Source organism: Bubalus bubalis, chromosome 16, assembly GCF_019923935.1.
Source record: "Bubalus bubalis isolate 160015118507 breed Murrah chromosome 16, NDDB_SH_1, whole genome shotgun sequence".
Lineage (NCBI taxonomy): Eukaryota > Metazoa > Chordata > Mammalia > Artiodactyla > Bovidae > Bubalus > Bubalus bubalis.
Window position 1 is genome coordinate 84,673,551 of NC_059172.1, and position 20,398 is coordinate 84,693,948.

Here is a 20,398-nt window from a genome sequence, read left to right on the forward strand (position 1 = left end):
TAAAAATTGGTCATTCATTTCCCTGTTGCCTCATGTTCTTTTTCTGATCCATAGCTTTCCCATGGCATGTTGCATCTCACTGTTTCTCAGAGTATAGATTAGACGGTTCAACATAGGGGTGATAATGGTGTAAAACACAGCCAAGTACTTATCAATGGGTAAGATGGAAGGAGGTCTCACACACAGAAATATACAGGGCACAAAGAAGAGGAGCACCACAGTGATGTGGGAGCCACAGATGGACAAGGCTTTGCGCCTCCCTTCCTGACTAATATTCTTCAGGGAATGCAGAATGGCCCCATAGGACATGAGTAAGAGCATGAAGAGGACCACACAGATTATGCCATCATTGGCAGCCGCTATGATGGCAATAATGTGGGTGTCTGTGCAGGCCAGTTTTAACAAGGGGTACATGTCACATATGAAGTGGTCAATAACATTGGGGCCACAGAAGGGAAGGTAGTAAACAAAGAGAATATTAACTATAGCATGTAACAGTCCACCAACCCAAGCCAACAGCAACAGCAGGACACACACTCGCTTATTCATGATTGTCACATAATGCAAGGGTTTGCAGATGGCCACATAGTGGTCATAGGCCATGATGACCAGGAGTAAAATCTCAGCACCACCAAATAAGTGCTCTGTAAAGAGCTGAATCATGCAAGATTGGAAATATATGGTTTTCTTCTCATAAAGTAAATCTATAAATGTGTTTGGGTTAACTGTAGTAGCATAAACAGCATCCATAAATGATAAGTAGCCAAGAAAGAAGTACATAGGGACATCCAGGGTTGGACTGAACACCACAGTCAGGACAATGAGTAGGTTGCCTACCATGGTCACAATGTAGATGAGCAAGAACAAGACAAGTAATATTTTCTGACCCTGGTTTCTCTGAGTGAGCCCCAAGAGGACAAACTCAGTCACATTGTTCCTTGTTTCCATAGTGTTCTGTGTGTTTTATTTCAGAGCTTAGGACATACTTATCTATAAAAATAATTGTTACTTATGACTTCCTGAAGTCTTGTGATAATTTGTTTATTCATTCAAAAATATGTCTTGTGATTTATTATTTTCTGGTACTTTCAGATATTATTATAATACAATGTTGTGAGAGTTCTCTGGTGGTCCATTGGTTAGGACTTGGTGCTTTCACTACAGTGGCCTGGGGTTCAATCCCTGGTTGGAGAACTAAGATCCTACAAGTCACATGAGGCAGCCAAAAAAGAAAAGAAAATATAAGGCTGATTAAAACATATTGCCTGATCACAACAATCTTATAGACCAAGGCAAGTGATAAAAGACCGTATATGAGAAAATGACATGGTACTAAATACATGAGGTAGCACAACTAGCTTACTAACTGGAAGCTAATTAAATTGTACATAAAGCTAGTACCTTACACAAAAATCAACATTTATTAAAGGCTTAAAAGAAAGTAAAGCAAGATTTACTTCATATTTAATTTCCAGTTAATGAAGGAGGTGAGTTTCTACATTCTAGGGTTGGATAGTTCTTCTTATCCAATCATTTAAACGCCACATAGATATATTTGATGATTTGAAAAATGTTTATAAAGATTTGGGAAACAATACCACAAGGCCAATTGACAAAATTAATTTGAAAAAAAAAAAAAAAAAAAAAAAAAAAAAACTTGACTCCAGAGGATATACACCAAGCAAATATCTAAGATAAGCAAAGATCTCTAAGACATTAACTAGTAAATGATTCAAATTTAAAATAAATACAAATATAAACAATCTATTAAAGGAAGACTATCCCTAAATGGCCAATAAACATGATAGGATGCTGAAGCTCACATATGAACAGAAAAGTAGGACTCAAAGTAATAGCTTGCTTACTACAGCATTCTTTGGGTTCTTGAAAGCCATTCAGTGAAGGTCTAAAAGTGTTACTTTACCTTTTAATATTTTAGCACATTAACAGGCTATGTTTAGAGAGCATATAATTTGAAAGTATCATCAGATTTACAAATATCTGCCCATGAAAATTCCCCAAATCCTTGTACTTGAAATTAATTTATAAGAATATCTTTGAGAAGGTAAAGTTCTTGGATCATTAAATAAGAAAATATCCAAAAAGGGTGGAATAGAATAGAAAGAATCTTCAATATTTTAGTAATCACAAAGAATTCCTAACACAGCTATTTATGAAAATCACAAAGAAGAGCTCTTAAAAGATGAATTCTTACCCCATTAGCATACTCTTGCAAAATAGAAGGTCTAAAACAGAATTTTCTGTCTAAATATACTTCCTGATTACCTGCATAAGGAGAGCCTTTAAGTGCATGTTCTGGTCTTTGATGTCATCTCCCTTGGCCCTCATGCGCTGAATGCCATCTCTGGGAACACAAAGAGTAAGATACATACAACATCACTGTATCTTGAACTGGTTCCTTGTGACTAACTCTTTCCATAATTATAGGAAGTTAATTCATCTCAGTCTTTCAGAAACATTGCATTTCATTTTGTTGCGGTTTTCAAAATTAACTAATATTAATGCCCTGTTATGTAAAGGACTCTGAATATTGGTATTGAACAGAAACACAAATTTTTCATTGTTGCAAGATTTGTTCTGATGACAAATGTTAAATCAACATTTTGATTTACCATTTGATTCCCTCTCAGGGAGAGAGAAAACTAAAAATTTTCTACAAACTATTTACAATAAAAATTTTGTCATTGGTGTTTATACCAAGGAAAATGAAATAGTGAAATGATCTTTGCAATGTTTTGATTCTTAGTGTCTTACTGACCTGTCTTCATAGAGAATTATTAAATTTAGATTTATCAAAAGATAGAGAATAATTTCATATACATACTTTTATTATGATTTAAGACCATCATTACAATTCAAAAAGAAACCTGTCATGTGATTTCTGCTGCAGACAAATACAGTCTGAGGTTAAGGTAAAAATCTGCCAAAACTTTGTCTACATTTAATGGCAGCACATATTATTGAGTCATTCAGTTGGTACATCTCCAAGGGAGATTCTCATCTAATTAAATTCTCTGGAACCCTAATCATTGTTTTGAAGTAGACTGTCTCCAGAGATGCCACCAGGATTATCATCATGCAAAACAGAATTTACAGAACCTTATTTTCTGGGGAAAGTCATAGAAAACAACTTGTGGTCATATCACCAAAAGGGAAAAGTCCATTTTGCACACAAATAGAGTATGTAAATCCTTCTTGTTTAAATCATGACCTTCAAAATAGACATATCTGTTTAAGTTTTGTTTTTGAAGATGATATCTGAACTGATTTCCGGGAATAATGAAAGCTAATTTTAGAAAAGGCCTTTTAAGGTCTAGTTCAAGCGCAGATAAAGTGGTCCCATTTGGTGTTGTTTTTCAGTCACTAAGTTATGTCTGACTCTTTGGGACCCCATGAACTGCAGCACACCAGGCGTCCCTGTCCTTCACTATCTCCCAGAATTTGCTTAAACTCATGTCCCTTGAGTTGGTGATGCCATCCAACCATCTCATTCAGTTGCCCCCTTCTCCTCTCATCTTCAATTTTTTCCAGCATCAGGGGCTTTCCCAGTGAGTTGACTCTTTGCCTCAGGTGGCCAAAGAACTGGAGCTTCTGCTTTCAGTATCAGTTCTTCCAGTTAATATTCAGGGTTGATTTCCATTAGGATTGACTGGCTTGATTTCCTTGTTGTCTAAGGGACTCTCAAGGGTCTTCTCGAGCACCACAGTTCAAAAGCATCAATTCTTCAGTGCTCAACCTTCTGTATGCCTCAATTCTCACATCTATACATGACTACTGGAAGAACTATAGTCCTGACTATACGGAATTTTGTCAGCAAAGTGGTGCCTCTGTTTTTTAATACTCTGTCTAGGTTTGTCATAATTTTTCCTCCAAGGAATGGCTGCAGTCACCATTCACAGTGATTTTGGAGCCCAGGCAAATAAAATCTGTCACTGTTTCCATTGTTTTCCTGCTGGGAGCCAGTGTGAGGAACCCCGCCCATGGCAAAGGTCATGAGGAAGGAGGCTCGGCATACGCAAAGGCAGGATTGAGCCCCAGGAGTCGCCCTGGAAATTCTCAAGCATCTACCCCCAAAACCAGAGTCTGCCTACTTTCTGCTTTGTGCTCTCACCTACACCTCTGACTTTACTGGGGGCTGTCCCCCACTACCTCTCTCTGAAAAAAGAGTTAACTTACAGCTCCAGTTAATAAAGTTCCTGGGTGTGACAAGAGTGTTTCAACCTACAAACTTCTTTGGAAGTCCTCTAGCCTGCCTGAATAGGTTTTTCCGGCCACATGTGATTGTTCAGAGCCTCCCAACTGTGAGAGGCATGAGATGTTCTAAACTGTCTAAATACAGATTCCTTTGAGCAGTTAAAAGATTGATTAGAAATTGTATTGATGGTTTTTCACTTATTGAGCCAATGTTTGCTGCTAAGTTTGTATATCCCTTACCTACTGTGTCCCTGGCAGTGTATTGCTTGATATAATTGGTGTATAGAAATGTAAGTGGTAGCTTTAATGTTTGTAACCTTGCACCCTTGAGTTAATTCTTTTCTTGTTATAGCCCACCCCACCTTTGCCCTATAGGAATGCAACTTTAATGCTTTTGGAGGGTGGCGCCTGACTTTAGAAGAATCACCTTTAGAGAAAAATAAGTTTTCTGAAGAAAGGATCTTAAAATGTTAACAGACCTCCTGGCCAGAACATGATGTAAATCACCTAAACTTTTGCATATGATAAGTTTGAAAGGCTGGCTTCGATTAGGATCAAGGACTGCTGTCCTTGCATGACTCTACCCCTTCCCCCATTATCCTCTATGCACAACTTAAGGTATAAAACTACTTTGGAAAATAAAGTGCGCCCTTTTGTTCACCGAAACATGGTCTCCCCATGTCGTTCTTTCTCTCACCTTCTGGCTGAATTTCTATCTGGGGCACGGAGGCTCGTCAAGCCTACTAATTTTGCCTGGGCTTCTAAGATCTGACTGGGGAGGCCTTAGTGTCTCCTCTCCTTCGGGAGAACGGGAGGATGCCTGCGGCCTACATAGATGATACAAATTCCTTATTTTGGAATTTTATTAGCTTTCCACATAAACTGAGTTATTCAGCCTCTTTTCTCTACTGAATTTCCTCACTGAGCTATCCTTATTTAACCACTCTTTATATCCTTAATTAACGTTTAATTAAGCAATTGTTTCCTGATCCTCGCCAACTCTGTCCCTGCTTCGAATTCCCTGGATCCACTGGGGCTGGACCCTGGCATTTCCCAATCTATTTGCCATGAAGTTATGGGACTGGATGCCATGATCTTCATTTTTTGAATGTTGAGTTTTAAGCCAGCTTTTTCACTTTCATCAAGAAGCTCTTTAGTTCCTCTTAATTTTCTGCCATTAAAGTGGTATATCTGCAAATCTGAGGTTGTTGGTATTTCTGGAATCTTGATTCCAGCCCGGAGTCATCCAGTCAGGAATTTTGCATGTTGTACTTTGCATATAAGTTAAATAAACAGGGTGACAATATACAGCCTTGATCTACTCCTTTCCCAAGTTTGAACCAATCTGTTGTTCCATGTCCAGTTCTAACTGTTGCTTCTTGACCTGCACACAGGATTTTCACAAAGCAAGTATGGTGGTCTCTTTAAGAATTTTTCAGTTTCTTGTGATCCATAGAGTCAAAGGCTTTAACTTAGTCAATGAAGCAGAAGTAGATGTCCTATCTTGTGTCCCATAATTTCAGGTAGACAAACTAATAGAATCTGTATTAGTATCAATGTATGGGGAAAAAAAGAAAATGAAGCATATATTGGACAATTCCATTTACGTCAAAGTGCTCAAGGGGCATTCACCAAAATAGAAAATATCTTAGGCCATTACACAAGTTGTAATACACTTTTAAGGAATTAAATAACACATAATTCACATATATATCATTTAAGCCAGAAATTGATAAAAACTATGTGAACCATGAACTTCCTAATGTTCAAGCTGGTTTTAGAAAAGGCAGAGGAACCAGAGATCAAATTGCCAACATCCACTGGATCATCAAAAAAGCAAGAGAGTTCCAGAAAAACATCTATTTGTGCTTTATTGACTATGCCAAAGCCTTTGACTGTGTGGACTACAATAAACTGTGGAAAATTCTGAAAGAGATAGGAATACCAGATCACCTGATCTGCCTCTTGAGAAATTTGTATGCAGGTCAGGAAGCAACAGTTAGAACTGGACATGGAACAACAGACTGGTTCCAAATAGGAAAAGGAGTTCGTCAAGACTGTATGTTGTCACCCTGCTTATTTAACTTATATGCAGAGTACATCATGAGAAACGCTGGACTGGAAGAAACACAAGCTGGAAACAAGATTGCCGGGAGAAATATCAATAACCTCAGATATGCAGATGACACCATCCTTATGGCAGAAAATGAAGAGGAACTCAAAAGCCTCTTAATGAAAGTGAAAGAGGAGAGTGAAAAAGTTGGCTTAAAGCTCAACATTCAGAAAACGAAGATCATGGCATCCGGCCCCACCACTTTATGGGAAATAGATGGGGACAGAGTGGAAACAGTGTCAGACTTTATTTTTGGGGGCTCCAAAATCACTACAGATGGTGACTGCAGCCATGAAATTAAAAGACGCTTACTCCTTGGAAGGAAAGTTATGACCAACCTAGATGGCATATTCAAAAGCAGAGACATTACTTTGCCAACAAAGGTTCGCCTCGTCAAGGCTATGGTTTTTCCTGTGGTCATGTATGGATGTGAGAGTTGGACTGTGAAGAAAGCTGAGCACCGAAGAATTAATGCTTTTGAACTGTGGTGTTGGAGAAGACTCTTGAGAGTCCCTTGGACTGTAAGGAGATCCAACCAGTCCATTCTGAAGGAGGTCAGCCCTGGGATTTCTTTGGAAGGAATGATGCTAAAGCTGAAACTCCAGTACTTTGGCCACCTCATGCGAAGTGTTGACTCATTGGAAAAGACTCTGATGCTGGGAGGGGTTGGGGGCAGGAGGAGAAGGTGACGACAGAGGATGAGATGGTTGGATGGCATTGCTGACTCGATGGACGTGAGTCTGAGTGAACTCCGGGAGTTGGTAATGGACAGGGAGGCCTGGAGTGCTGCGATTCATCGGGTCACTAAGAGTCAAACACGACTGAGCAACTGATCTGATCTGATAGCTTTTTCAAATTATTTACAGGTTTTTCAAAGCAAGCTAAAGATACTTAAACAAGTTAAAATTGCTTTCAACATTTTCAGAGATATATTGGGGTTCATTTTTTTTTTTTTTTTCTATTTAGATACGAGATGTTCAGAATGCATCATCCCATGGAAACACAAAAACTGCAACTGTTTAAAGATTCATTCTTGATGAAAACAACCTAAAGACTGATTCTCTATTACTAAAATTTAAAGCAGGAACTAGGACAAGACAGGACAGAAATGGTAGGCACAAGCTATAGTCAAGTCTCATACTTCAGGTAGGCAACACACAAACCAGAGTTAATCCAGTTGCAGAGGTTCTCCCAAAGGAACAAAGGGGTCTGAGCCCCACATAGTACTTCTCAATTCAGGGATCCTATACAGGGAAAATAACCCCCTTAATATACATGACTTTGAAATCAGTGAAGGTTCTTTTGAGAGAGCTGAGGGCTATAAAAAATAGACTCCAGCCTTAAGGGTCACACACAAAAATCACACAGAGTCCAAGAGAAAATAGAAACCTGAAAGGAGCCTGTGTTAGACCAAGATGTGGATATTGGGCAGTGAGCATCCCTAAGAGGTAGGAGAAATTGAGTCATATAGGGACATAGATGTTGCTTGCTAATATTGTTTCCATTTCAAACATACCTTTTAAAAGTATCTACTATTAAAAAAAAAAAGAAAGAAAGGGGTATATGTTCTTATTTAAAGTCAGACCAAACTGAAACTCTAGCTGTGCTTCAAATAATACAAATCTACATCCATATTTTCTCTCCTGTGTCATATTCTTATAAAATGATAATCATATTATTCATAACCAATTTTTTTTCATTTATTTCTATACTTGCTTCAGTTCAATTCAGTTCAGTCGCTCAGTCATGTCCAACTCTTTGCAACCCCATGAATCGCAGCACGCCAGGCCTCCCTGTCCATCACCAACTCCCAGAGTTCACTCAGACTTTCATCCATCGAGTCAGTGATGCCATCCGGCCATCTCATCCTCTGTCATCCCCTTCTCCTCCTGCCCCCAATCCCTCTCAGCATCAGAGTCTTTCCCAATGAGTCAACTCTTCGCCTGAGGTGGCCAAAGACTGGAGTTTCAGCTTCGGCATCATTCCCTCCAAAGAAATCCCAGGGCTGACCTCCTTCAGAATGGACTGGTTGGATCTCCTTACAGTCCAAGGGACTCTCAAGAGTCTTCTCCAACACCACAGTTCAAAAGCATCAATTCTTCGGTGCTCAGCCTTCTTCACAGCCCAACTCTCACATCCATACATGACCACTGGAAAAACCATAGCCTTGACTAGACGGACCTTTGTTGGCAAAGTACTGTCTCTGGTTTTGAATATGCTATCTAGGTTGGTCATAACTTTTCTTCCAAGGAGTAAGCGTCTTGTAATTTCATGGCTGCAATCACCTCTGCGGTGATTTTGGAGCCCCAAAAAATAAAGTCTGACACTGTTTCCACTGTTTCCCCATCTATTTCCCATGAAGTGATGGGACCAGATGCCATGATCTTTACTTGCTTACTATCTGTCTATAACCCCGTAGAATCTTATTTCCATACAAACAACAACTACAACAACAACAAAACAAAAAAGACCTTGTTTCTCATGTTTAACTTTGCATGCATAGCTTCCATAACTCTCTGGCCTACTGTAGACAGAGAATACTATTTGGTCGATAAATTAAAAAGTCAAAATTTCCTGAAGTGAATTGATCATGGGGATATTTTTTTTTTTTTTTTTTTTGCCAGGAACAAATGTTAACACTATGTGATAACAATGAGGGAAAGAAAAAAAAAAAAAAAAAAAAAACCCTACGGAAACGGCACCTATTTAGTTTTTCAAGGTGTTCCCTTGTGTGTAAACACGGTATCAAACTCCTCAATGATTGAGTTGCTTGTTTATCCTCTAAATATCTTTCACCCAAGTGGCACTTCTTTTGAAATGCAACCATTTGAATTCCATTTCTTGAGCCTATTACATCCCACTTTTCATGATGTCCATGAAGGGTAAAATATCTTCAGAAAACAGATCATCAGATGACTTTCTCTGACACAAGAGCAATCAAAAGGCTGTAAGTAATCTAGGAAATGGAAATATACAGAGAGCTGAAGAGAAGAAAGTGCCCTGACCCCAATTTAAAAAAAAAAAAAAAAGTTCACAATGTGAACAGAATTTAAAAGAATTCCTATTCTTGCTTAACTTTAATGAGTCACATTTTCGTCTTGTGTAAAATGGAGTAAAATTCTCACTACTAATACTTGTTCCTACAATAAGAGAGTTAAAGTATGCAAATAACCTGTCAAAATGAAACTTCCTTGATGGCACAGCGACTAAGAGTCTGTCTGGCAATGCAGGGGACAGAATTTTGATCCCTGGCTCAGGAAGATCCCACATTCCACGGGGCAAATAAGCCCATGTGCCACAACTACTGAAGCCCATCGACCCTAGCACCCACACACCGAAACTACTGAACCTGTATGCTGCAACTATGGGCTTCAGCGCTTGCATCAAAGCCTATTCTCTGCAACAAGAGAAGTCACCACAATGAGAAGCTCATGCACCAAGGCTAGAGAGTAGTCCCCTCTCACCACAGCTAGAGAAAAACCTGCACACAGGAACAAAGGCCCATCTCAGTCAAAAGTAAATGAATTAATTAATAAAAATAAGAATATGTCAAAATGTTTGTCTCATAGTTGGGCTTCAGCAATAGTTATCTCACTTCCCTCACTTAATGCCTAATATTTTCAATGAATAAAAATTGTAGATTAGGCTAAAGTATCCTTATACTTTGGATAAGGTTGGTAGGTGCCCAATATTCTACTGGAGTAGAACAGAAAAATAGCTACAGAAAGAATGAAGAGGCTAAGCCAAAGCAGAAATGATGCCCAGTTGAGGTTGTGAATGGTGGTGAAAGGAAAGTCTGATACTGTAAAAAACAATATTGCATAGGAACTGGAATGTTAGGTCCATGAAACAAGGCAAATTGGAAGTGGTCAAGCAGGAGATAGCAAGAGTGACATCAACATTTTAGGAATCAGTGGACTAAAATGGACAGGAAAGTGGGAATTTAATTCAGATGACTATTGTATCTACTACTGTGGGCAAGAATCCCTTAAAAGGAATGGAGTAGCTCTCATAGTCAACAATAGAGTCCAAAATACAGCACATAGTTGCAATCTCAAAATGAAGGCATAATCTCAGTTTGTTTCCAAGACAAAACATTCAATATCACTGTAATCCAAGTTTATGCCCTGACCTTTAATGCTGAAGAAGCTGAAGTCGAATGATTCTGTGAAGACCTACAAGACCTAATAGAACTAACACACACACACACACACACACACACACACACACACACACAAGTCCTTTTCATTCTTAGGGGATTGGAATACAAAAGTCAGAAGCTAAGAGATGCCTGGAGTAACAGGCAAGTTTGGCCTTGGAATGCAAAATGAAGTAGAACAAAGATTAACAAGAATTTTTTTTTTTTTTTTTCCAAGCAAATACACTGGTCTTAGCAAACACACTCTTCCAACAACACAAGAGACTACTCTACACACAGACATCACCAGTGGTCAGTACCGAAATCATACTGATTATATTCTTTGCAGCTGAAGATGGAGAAACTCTATAGAGTCAGCAAAAATAAGATCAGGAGTTGACTGTGGCTCAGATCATCAGCTCCTTATTGCAAAATTTAGGCTCAAATAGAATAAAGTAGGGAAACCACTAGACCATTCAAGTATGGTCTAAATAAAATCCCTATGATTATACAGAGGAGGTGATGAATAGATTCAAGGGACTAGATCTAGTAGACAGGGTGCTTGAAGAACTATGGATGGAGGTTTGTAACACTGTACAGGAGGTGATGACCAAAACTATCCCCAAGAAAAAGAAATGCTAGAAGACAAAGTGCATGTCTGAGGAGGCTTTACAAAAAGTTGAGAAAAGAGTAGAAGTGAAAATAAAAAAATAAAGGGAAGGTTATACCCAACTGAATGCAGAGTTCCAGAGAATAGTAAGGAGACATAAGAAAGTCTTCTTAAGTGACCAATGAAAAGAAATAGCAGAAAACAATGGAATAGGAAAGACTAGAAATCTCTTTAAGAAAATCAGAGTTACCAAGGGAATATTTCATACAAAGATAGGGACAATAAAGGATAAAAAAGGCAGGATGCTCAGAGCTGGTGCACTGGCATGACCCAGAGGGATGGTATGGGGAGGGAGGTGGGAGGAGGGTTTGGGATGGGGAACACATGTACACCCATGGCGGATTAATGTCAATGTATGGCAAAACCAATACAATATTGTAAAGTAATTAGCCTCCAATTAAAATAAATTAATTTATATTTTTAAAAAAGTGAAAAAAAAAAGAAATAGATCTAAAGTGGATTTTAAAAAGCCCAAAAGACTACATATTTTCTAGCAAGAAACATTTTATAAAGAAAATCCAGTCATCCTGACAATTAGACTATTAATTTTTGATAGCATATAATAATTTGAAAAATACTTAAAGATATAATTTTATTTAATGTAGAATAAACAAACCAACTAAAATTAAAACATTAGTATGATTAACCACACACACACACACACACACACACACACACACAAAGGCAAGGACCTAACAGAAGCGGAAGAGTTTAAGAAAAGGTAGCAAGAATGCACAGAACTGCACAAAAAAAACTCTTACTAACCCAGTTAACCAGGCTTATGGGGTCACTCACCTAGAACCAGACACCCTGAAGTGTGAAGTCAAATGGGCCTTAGGAAATATTACTAAAAACAAAGAGAGTAGAGGTGATTGAATTCCAGTTGTGTTAATTCAAAGCTTAAAAGATGATTCTGTGAAAGTGATTTGCTGGCACTCCTTATGCCAGCAAATTTGGAAAACTCAGCAGTGCCATAGAACTGCAAAGGTCAGTTTTCATTCTGATTACAAAGAAAAGCAATGCCAAAGAGTGTTCAAATTACCATACATATGCAATCATTTCACATGCCAGTAAGATTATGCCCAAAATCCATCAAGCTAGGCCTCAGCAGTTCATGAACTGAGAACTCTCAGGTATAAAAACTAGATTTAGAAAAGGCAGAGGAACCAGAGATCAAACTGCCAACATACACGGGATCATAGAAAAGTCAAGGGAAGTTTAAAAAAAATCTATTTCTGCTTCATTGACTATGATAAAGCCTTTGACTGTGTGGATCACAACAAACTGTGGAATATTCTTAAACAGATGAAAGATCTCTGTAAGAATATATACCAGATCATCTACCTGCCTCCTAAGAATCTTGTATGCAGGACAAGAAGCAACAGTTAAACCACACATGGAACAAAGGACTGGTTCAAAATTGGGAAAATAGTACATCAGGCTGTGTATTGTCATCCTGTTATTTAACTTATGTGCAGAGTACATCAGGCAAAATTCTGGGCTGGGTGAATCACAAAATGGAATGAGGATTGCCAGAATATCAACAATCTCAGACATGCAAATGATACCACTTTAATGGCAGAAAGTGAAGAGGATGTAAAGAACCAAGACATACAGATGCCTAACAAACACATGAAGAGATGCTCAACATCACTCATTATCAGAGAAATGCAAATCAAACCACGATGAGGTACCATTTCACACGTGTCAGAATGGCTGCGATCCAAAAGTCTACTAGCAATAAATGCTGGAGAGGGTGTGAAGAAAAGGGAACCCTCTTACACTGTTGGTGGGAATGCAAACTAGTACAGCCACTATGGAGAACAGTGTGGAGATTCCTTAAAAAACTGGAAACAGAACTGCCTTATGACCCAGCAATCCAACTGCTGGACATACACACCGAGGAAACCAGAACTGAAAGAGACACATGTACCCCAATGTTCATCGCAGCACTGTTTATAATAGCCAGGACATGGAAGCAACCTAGATGTCCATCAGCAGATGAATGGATAAGAAAGCCATGGTACATATACACAGTGGAGTATTACTCAGCCATAAAAAGAATACATTTGAATCAGTTCTAGTGAGGTGGATGAAACTGGAGCCTATTATACAGAGTGAAGAAAGCCAGAAAGAAAAACACCAATACAGTATACTAATGCATATGTATGGAATTTAGAAAGATGGCAACAATAACCCTGTATGTGTGACAGCAAAAGAGACCCAGATGTATAGAACAGTCTTTTGGACTCTGTGGGAGAGGGAGAAGGTGGGGTGACTTGGGAGAATGGCATTGAAACATGTATAATATCATATATGAAACGTGTCGCCAGTCCAGGTTCAATGCATGATACTGGATTCTTGGGGCTGGTGCACTGGGACGACCCAGAGGAATGGTACAGGGAGGGAGGAGGGAGGAGGGTTCAGGATGGAACCTGTGTTACACGTGTTCAGGGGAACATGTGTATACCTGTGGCAGATTCATGTTGATATATGGAAAAACCAATACAATATTGTAAAGTTTAAAAATTTAAAAAAAGATAAAAAAATAAATAAAAAGAACCTCTTGATGAAGGTGAAAGAGGAGAGTGAAAAAGCTGGCTTGAAACTGAACATTCAAAAAATGAAGATCATGGCATTCATTCCTATCACTTCATGGCAACTAGATGGGGGAAATATGCAAACTTTCAGATTTCATTTTCTTGGGCTCCAAAATTGATACAGATGGTGACTGCAGCCCCCAAAATAAAAGACCCTTGCTCCTTGGAAGAATAGCTATATCAAAACTAGACAGTGTTTTAAAAGGCAGAGACATCGCTTTGCCAACAAAATTCCATATAGTCAAATCTATGATTTTTTCCAGTAGTCTTGTCTGAGTGTGAGAGCTGGACCATAAAGAAGGCTGAGTGCCAAAGTACTGATGCATTCAAACTGTGGTGCTGGAGAAGACTCTTGCGAGTCCCTTGCACTGCAAGGAGATCAAACCAGTCAGTCCTAAAGGAAATCAACCCTGAATAGTCACTGAAAGGACTGATGCTGAAGCTGAAGCTCCATTGAGTCCAGGTCTCCCCATTGAAGAATTCTTTACCAGCTGAGACACAAGGGAAGCCCAAGAATACTGGCATGTGTAGCCTTTCCCTTTTCCAGCAGATCTTCCCAAATTCAGGAATTGAACTGGGGTCTCCTGCATTGCAGGAAGGTTCTTTACCAATTGAGCTGTCAGGGAAACCCATACTTTGGCCACCTGATGCAAGGAGCTAACTCACTAGAAAAGCCCCTGATCCTGGGAAACACTGAGGGCAGGAGGAGAAGGGGGCAACAGAGGATGAGATTGTTGGATGGCATCACTAACTCAGTGGACATGAATTTGAGCAAACTAAGGGAGATAGTAATGGACAGAGAAGCCTGGTGTGCTTCATTTCACAGGGTCACAAAGAGTCGGACATGATTTAAGGAACAACAGCAACAATGCTTATACAACAGATCCACATATTGTATCTCACTGATTCTCATGAAAACATGATTTAATACTATATTTTTTGTTTGTTTAGTTGTTTGTTTTTAATGAATATGAAGTAGTCACATGGCAGTTGGTCCTCAGAAGAGATTCTTGATGAATGCAAAGGAACATCTAAACAAGCTTTAAATTTACTCATGATCAAGCAAAATATCATATAGTTTACCCTTTTAACTTCAGTTCTGACACCTTCCAAGTTTTATGTTGACAATTTATAATTTGTGCCTCAATAATCTTCTAAGCCATCCACTGAGCCCCTGGTATAGCTCCTAAGACACAATCATTGCCTAGACTCCCTCTTCAAATTCTAAGTTTAGTCTTAGATTAGACACTATTCACTTAAGACTTTTCCCATCCTTAAAACTGCATTCCAACTCAGCTGATGCTGTTAAAGTGCTGCACTCAATATGCCAGCAAATTTGGAAAACTCAGCAGTAGTCACAGGACTGGAAAAAGTCAATTTTCATTCCAATCCCAAAGAAGGGAACTGCCAAAGAATGTTAAAACCCTGTACAATTGTGTTCATTTCACATGTTAGTAAAGTTCATATTAAGAGCTGGTTGTCCAGTAGTGTCTGATTCTTTGCAACCCCATGGACTAGAGCCTACCATGCTCCTCTGTTCATGAAATTCTACAGGCAAGAATATTGGCATGGGTTCCCATTCCCTTCTCCAGGGGATCTTCCAACGCTGGGATTAAACCCAGGTCTCCGGCATTGGCAGAAGAATTCTTTAGATCTCAGCCACTAGGAAAGTCTATGCTAACAAGGTACTGACCAAAATCCTTCCAGCTAGGCTTCAACAATTTGTGAACTCAGAACTTCCAGGCATTCAAGCTCAATTTAGAAAAGGCAGAAGAATCAGAGATCAAATCGACAACATCAGTTGAATCATAGAAAAAGTAAGCAAAAGATTGAAAAAATAAATCTACTTATGTTTCGTTGACTATGCTAAATACATGATTGTGTGGATCAAAACAAACTGGTAAATTCTGAAAGAGATGAGAATCCCAGAGTACCTTACCTATCTCCTGAGAAATCTGTATACAGGTCAAGAAGCAACAGTTAGAAGTGGAGATGGTTCTAAAGTGGGAAAAGAGCCATTCAAGGCTGTATATTGTCGTGCTGCTTATTGAACTTCTGTGCAGAGTACATTATAGGAAATGCTGGGATGGATGAATCACAAGCTGGAATCAAGATTTTCAGAGGAGATATCAACAACCACAGATCTGCAGATAATACCACTCTAATGGCAGAAAGTGAAAAGGAACTAAAGAGCCTCTTGATGAGGGTGAAAGGAAAGAGTGGAAAAAGCTGGCTTAACATTAAACATTCAAATGAGTAACAGCATGGCCTCTGGTCCCATTACTTCATGGCAAATACATGGGGGAAATGTGGAAACTGTCAGATTTTATTTTCTTGGGTTTCAAAATCACTGTAGCAGTGGTGTAGTGCAGCCATGATGACTGATAATGGTGATTGCAGCCATGGAATTAAAAGACACTTGCTCCTTGGAAGAAAAGCTATGACAAATCTAGACAGTGTATTAAAAATCAGAGACATCACATTGCTGACAAAGGTCCATATAGCGAAAGCTATGTTTTTTCCAGCAGTCACATATGGATGTGAGATTTCAACCATATAGAAAGCTGAGTGCTGAAGAATTGACACTTTTAAACTGTAGTGCTGGGGAAAACTCTTGAGAGTCCCTTGGACTGCAAAGACATCAAACCAGTCAGTCCTAAAGGGGGAAATCAAACTTGAATATTCATTGGAAGGATTGATGATGAAGCTGAAGCCCCAATAATTTGGCCATCTGATGCGAAAAGCCAACTCATTAGAAAAGACTCTGATATTGCGAAAGTTTGAGGGAAGGAGGAGACAGGGACGACAGAAGATGAGATGGTAGGATGGTATCACTGACTCAATGTACATGAGTTTGAACAAACTCTGGGAGATAGTGAAGGACAGAGAAATCTGTCATGCTGCAGCACATGGGGTCACAAAGAATCAGACATAACTTAGGAACAACATCTGAATTACTCTCATCTATTAGTCACAAGACAGAATGAATTAAGTGCTAATTATATCATTTTCTAGGCTTAGATATTGTGAGAAAAGTTCTGTTTCTAATGAATGGGAGACAACCCTGCATAACTCTGTAAACACAAGCACCCCTGTACCATGCTCAGACATTACTAAATGTCCAGATTATTGACAAAATAGTTTCAGTTAATCACTATATTTGAGAAAGTGACATTCATTGAGAAGGAATATGTGTTGGAGTGCTCTAGCCAGAGAATCTTAGACTCATAAAGACATTAATAATGTAGAATAAGGTATTCTACATTACCTTATTGCATTATACCTTTGTGCATTTTTCGTCTGCATAAAAGAGCACTGCAGGTTTCCCCAATTTTCAGAAAGTTCACCTTAGACAATTGGTTTTTACAAAGACCAACATTTGTACTTGTTTTCACTAATGGAAATAAATCTAAAGGGGATTTTTATTTTATAAAAAGAAATCCATTATCATACTAAAGTTGGTGTGTTTCTACAATATTTTTCCATCTTTTATTGAAGTATAGTTAATTTACAATGCTATGTTACTTTCAGGTGTACACTGAAGTGGTAATGTGATTCATATATATATATATATATATATATATATATAATCTGAGAAAGAACACATATGTGTGTGATTGAGTATGTGTGTTCTTTATCGGATCATTTTCCATTATAAGTTACCATTACTATAGCAATGCTGGTTGTTTGTAAAAGTAATGTGGCATACCTTGAACTTTCACAAAAAGAAAAAGAAAACAAGCAAACAAACAGAAAGTTGTACTGTGGAAGTATATAATGCTACATGTGAGAGAAGCCTGAAACAAGTTGGACACCATTTTCTTGAAGGACAAAGTGAATCATTAAGACTGCAGTCAATTTTCTTATCTATAGATCCAAGTATGCTATAGACAATCATGTTTCATTTGTAAGAAACTAAGACTGAGTTTTTATGCCTTAGATTGGAAGTTTGTATGGAAGCTGTTGGCTTCCCAGTGACCCAGTGGTAAAGAATCCTCCTGCCAAGCCGAAGATGTGGGTTCAGTCCCTGGGTTGGGAAGATCCCCTGAAGAAGGATATGGCAACCCACTCCAGTATTCTAGCCTGGGAAATCCCATGGACAGAGGAGCCTGGTGGGCTGCAGTCCACAGGGCTACAAAGTCAGACATGACTCAGGGACCAAACAGCAGCAGCCAAGGAAGTTGAATTCCAGTGTAATAGCTCCTGACCCACTTTAAGGGGAAAAAACATGTGATGTGAGGCAAGTAAATTACTAAATCTCTCATCTTCAATTTGCTTCCTTGTTAAATGGAGATAATGATAATAATAACTATAATGATAATGGAACCACTAGTTTAGTACATGTATAAGTCAACTGAAGTGAATGTGCCTGATAGATAAGAGGTTCTTTCATGTAAATATGTGTATCAGACCTAAAAGAGCTACAACTTTGGAACTAAACCATAAACTTGTCTTGATATTAGTGAAAGATGCTTAACCTTTTTAAAAATGGTTCTTCAAGTCTTGATCTGGAAAATGGAAATATTTTCTTTATATTCAAGAAAATCTGTGAACCATAGGCTTATTGAAGAAAATAGAATAAATTAAGAGTAACTTCAATATTTCTTCTGCACTTTTTGTTTTAATAATTTTAGACTATGAATTATTATTTCTTCCTTTTGCGGTTGTCACTCATTTTGCTTTGGGTAAATTCATTGCGCAAATAAAAATTCAGGTGTTATTCCTCCACTCAACTGTCTCTCCACTGTGTATCTACCTAAGAATTTTTATCCCTTGTTTTTGTTACCACAGGCTAAGCAACAATAGGAGTTCTGCCATCATAGTCCTATGAAAATGCGCATTTCATCCAAAGACATATATGAAGAACTTGGTAAAGTACCAGTGAGGCTTTGGAGAAAAACATATTCTACAGTCACCAAACTGGGTGTTTATAGCTATTCTTTCCATTGCCGATTCTGAAGGTATGAACATGAACACTGAAACACTGGGAAAGTACATTAAAGATATCAATATTATTTTTTTTTTTTATCTTTGCATGAATTTTCATTTATTTGGAGACAGATAATGTATTCTAACACAGGAGTTGGAAAACAGTGGCTCTGTGGTCTGTTTTTATACCACCTATGAACTTAGAATGGTCTTTTAAAAGATTGTATAAAAAGAGTATGCAAAAGAAGTCATACGTGACCCTCCAAGCCTAAAATATTTACTCTTTGGTCCTTTACAGAAAAAATTTTGACAACCCTAAAATATAAATATATAAAGCATAAATAAGCGTGGGACGTTCTGGTTCCAAGTGAGCTGGTGTAATGATCACCTGACTCTGTGTCTCAGTGAGTACACCTATTATAAACCTTGGACAGAATGCCCGGAGCAGCTTTCTGAAGACTCTGAATAGTAAAAAGTAGCAAGAGAATTAGGGAAGACCAAAATTTGAAATGCCACCAGACTGGGGGTGAGTTTTCCATTTTTCCATTTGTGTTGTCACATGGCCTGGTCTCAACATAGTGTGGAACCAGGAAGTGGACATCAGTGTGGACAGAGAGAGCCCCAGGAGGGCTCTAAGAGAAGCCCTCAACTTCAGGCTTGGAAAGTAGAGATTATGGCTCCTGACAGTGATAGTGGGCACAGAGGAAGACATAGGTATCTAAAACTGAGGAAGGGGGTTGCCTTCCTTTCTGTTGGAGGATCTGTGGTCATGAGAGGTTGAGATGTGCAACCTGTTCTTACTTTCTCTGACTTCCTGCCAGTTGGCCCCCACTGCCTGAACACTTGGAGAAAGTAAGAGGCAAAATGTAAATAAAACCTCAGCTTTCTGGGCAGAGTGCTGAAAAGGGAGAGCCCCAGGGAATCAGAAAGTACTCATTTATCTAAGCGAGGGGAACTTAGGAAAGGGATCTCAGAAGAATTAATGTAGAAACGCCTGGAGATGAAATTAATGGAAGTGACAGAGGAAAGAGAGAACTTGAAGATAAATCATAAAAATTATGCAGTCTAAAAAACAGATGAAAGATTGGGGAGGGGGAAAGAGCATCAAGGCCCTATGGAATGATAACAAAGCTCTAACTTTCGTATCATTGGCATCTCAAAAGGAGAGGAGGAAGTATTGTGCAGAAAATTACTTTTTAAAAAATGGCAAGATTACAGAGAAACTCTCATATATTGATGTTAGGAATACAAAATAGTATAGCCACTTTAGAAACAGTTTGATAGTAACTTGTAAAGCTAAACATATATTTACTGTTCAGTTCATTTCAGTCACTCAGTCATGTCCGACTCTTTGCAACTCCATGAATCACAGCATGCCAGGCTTCCCTGTCCATCACCAACTCCCGGAGTTCACTCACTCACATCCATCGAGTCAGTGATGCCATCCAGCCATCTCATCCTCTGTCGTCCCCTTCTCCTCCTGCCTCCAATCCCTCCCAGCATCAGAGTCTTTTCCAATGAGTCAACTTTTCACATGAGGTGGCCAAGAATTGGAGTTTCAGCTTTAGCATTAGTCCTTCCAAAGAACACCCAGGACTGATCTCCTTTAGAATGGACTGGTTGGATCTCCTTGCAGTCCAAGAGACTCCCAAGAGTCTTCTCCAACACCACAGTCCAAAAGCATCAATTCTTCGATGCTCAGCTTTCTTCACAGTCCAACTCTCACATCCATA

At 38.8% G+C, this 20,398-nt stretch overlaps 1 protein-coding gene across 1 annotated transcript; it reads right to left on the bottom strand.

Moving 5' to 3' along the window:
* Positions 1-948, bottom strand: LOC102398099 (olfactory receptor 4A47-like). The gene has a single exon (XM_006068407.4). It carries the CDS (start codon positions 946-948, stop codon positions 31-33), a length of 918 nt encoding a protein of 305 aa, XP_006068469.4. The 3' UTR covers positions 1-30.
* Positions 949-20,398: the final 19,450 nt, after the last annotated feature.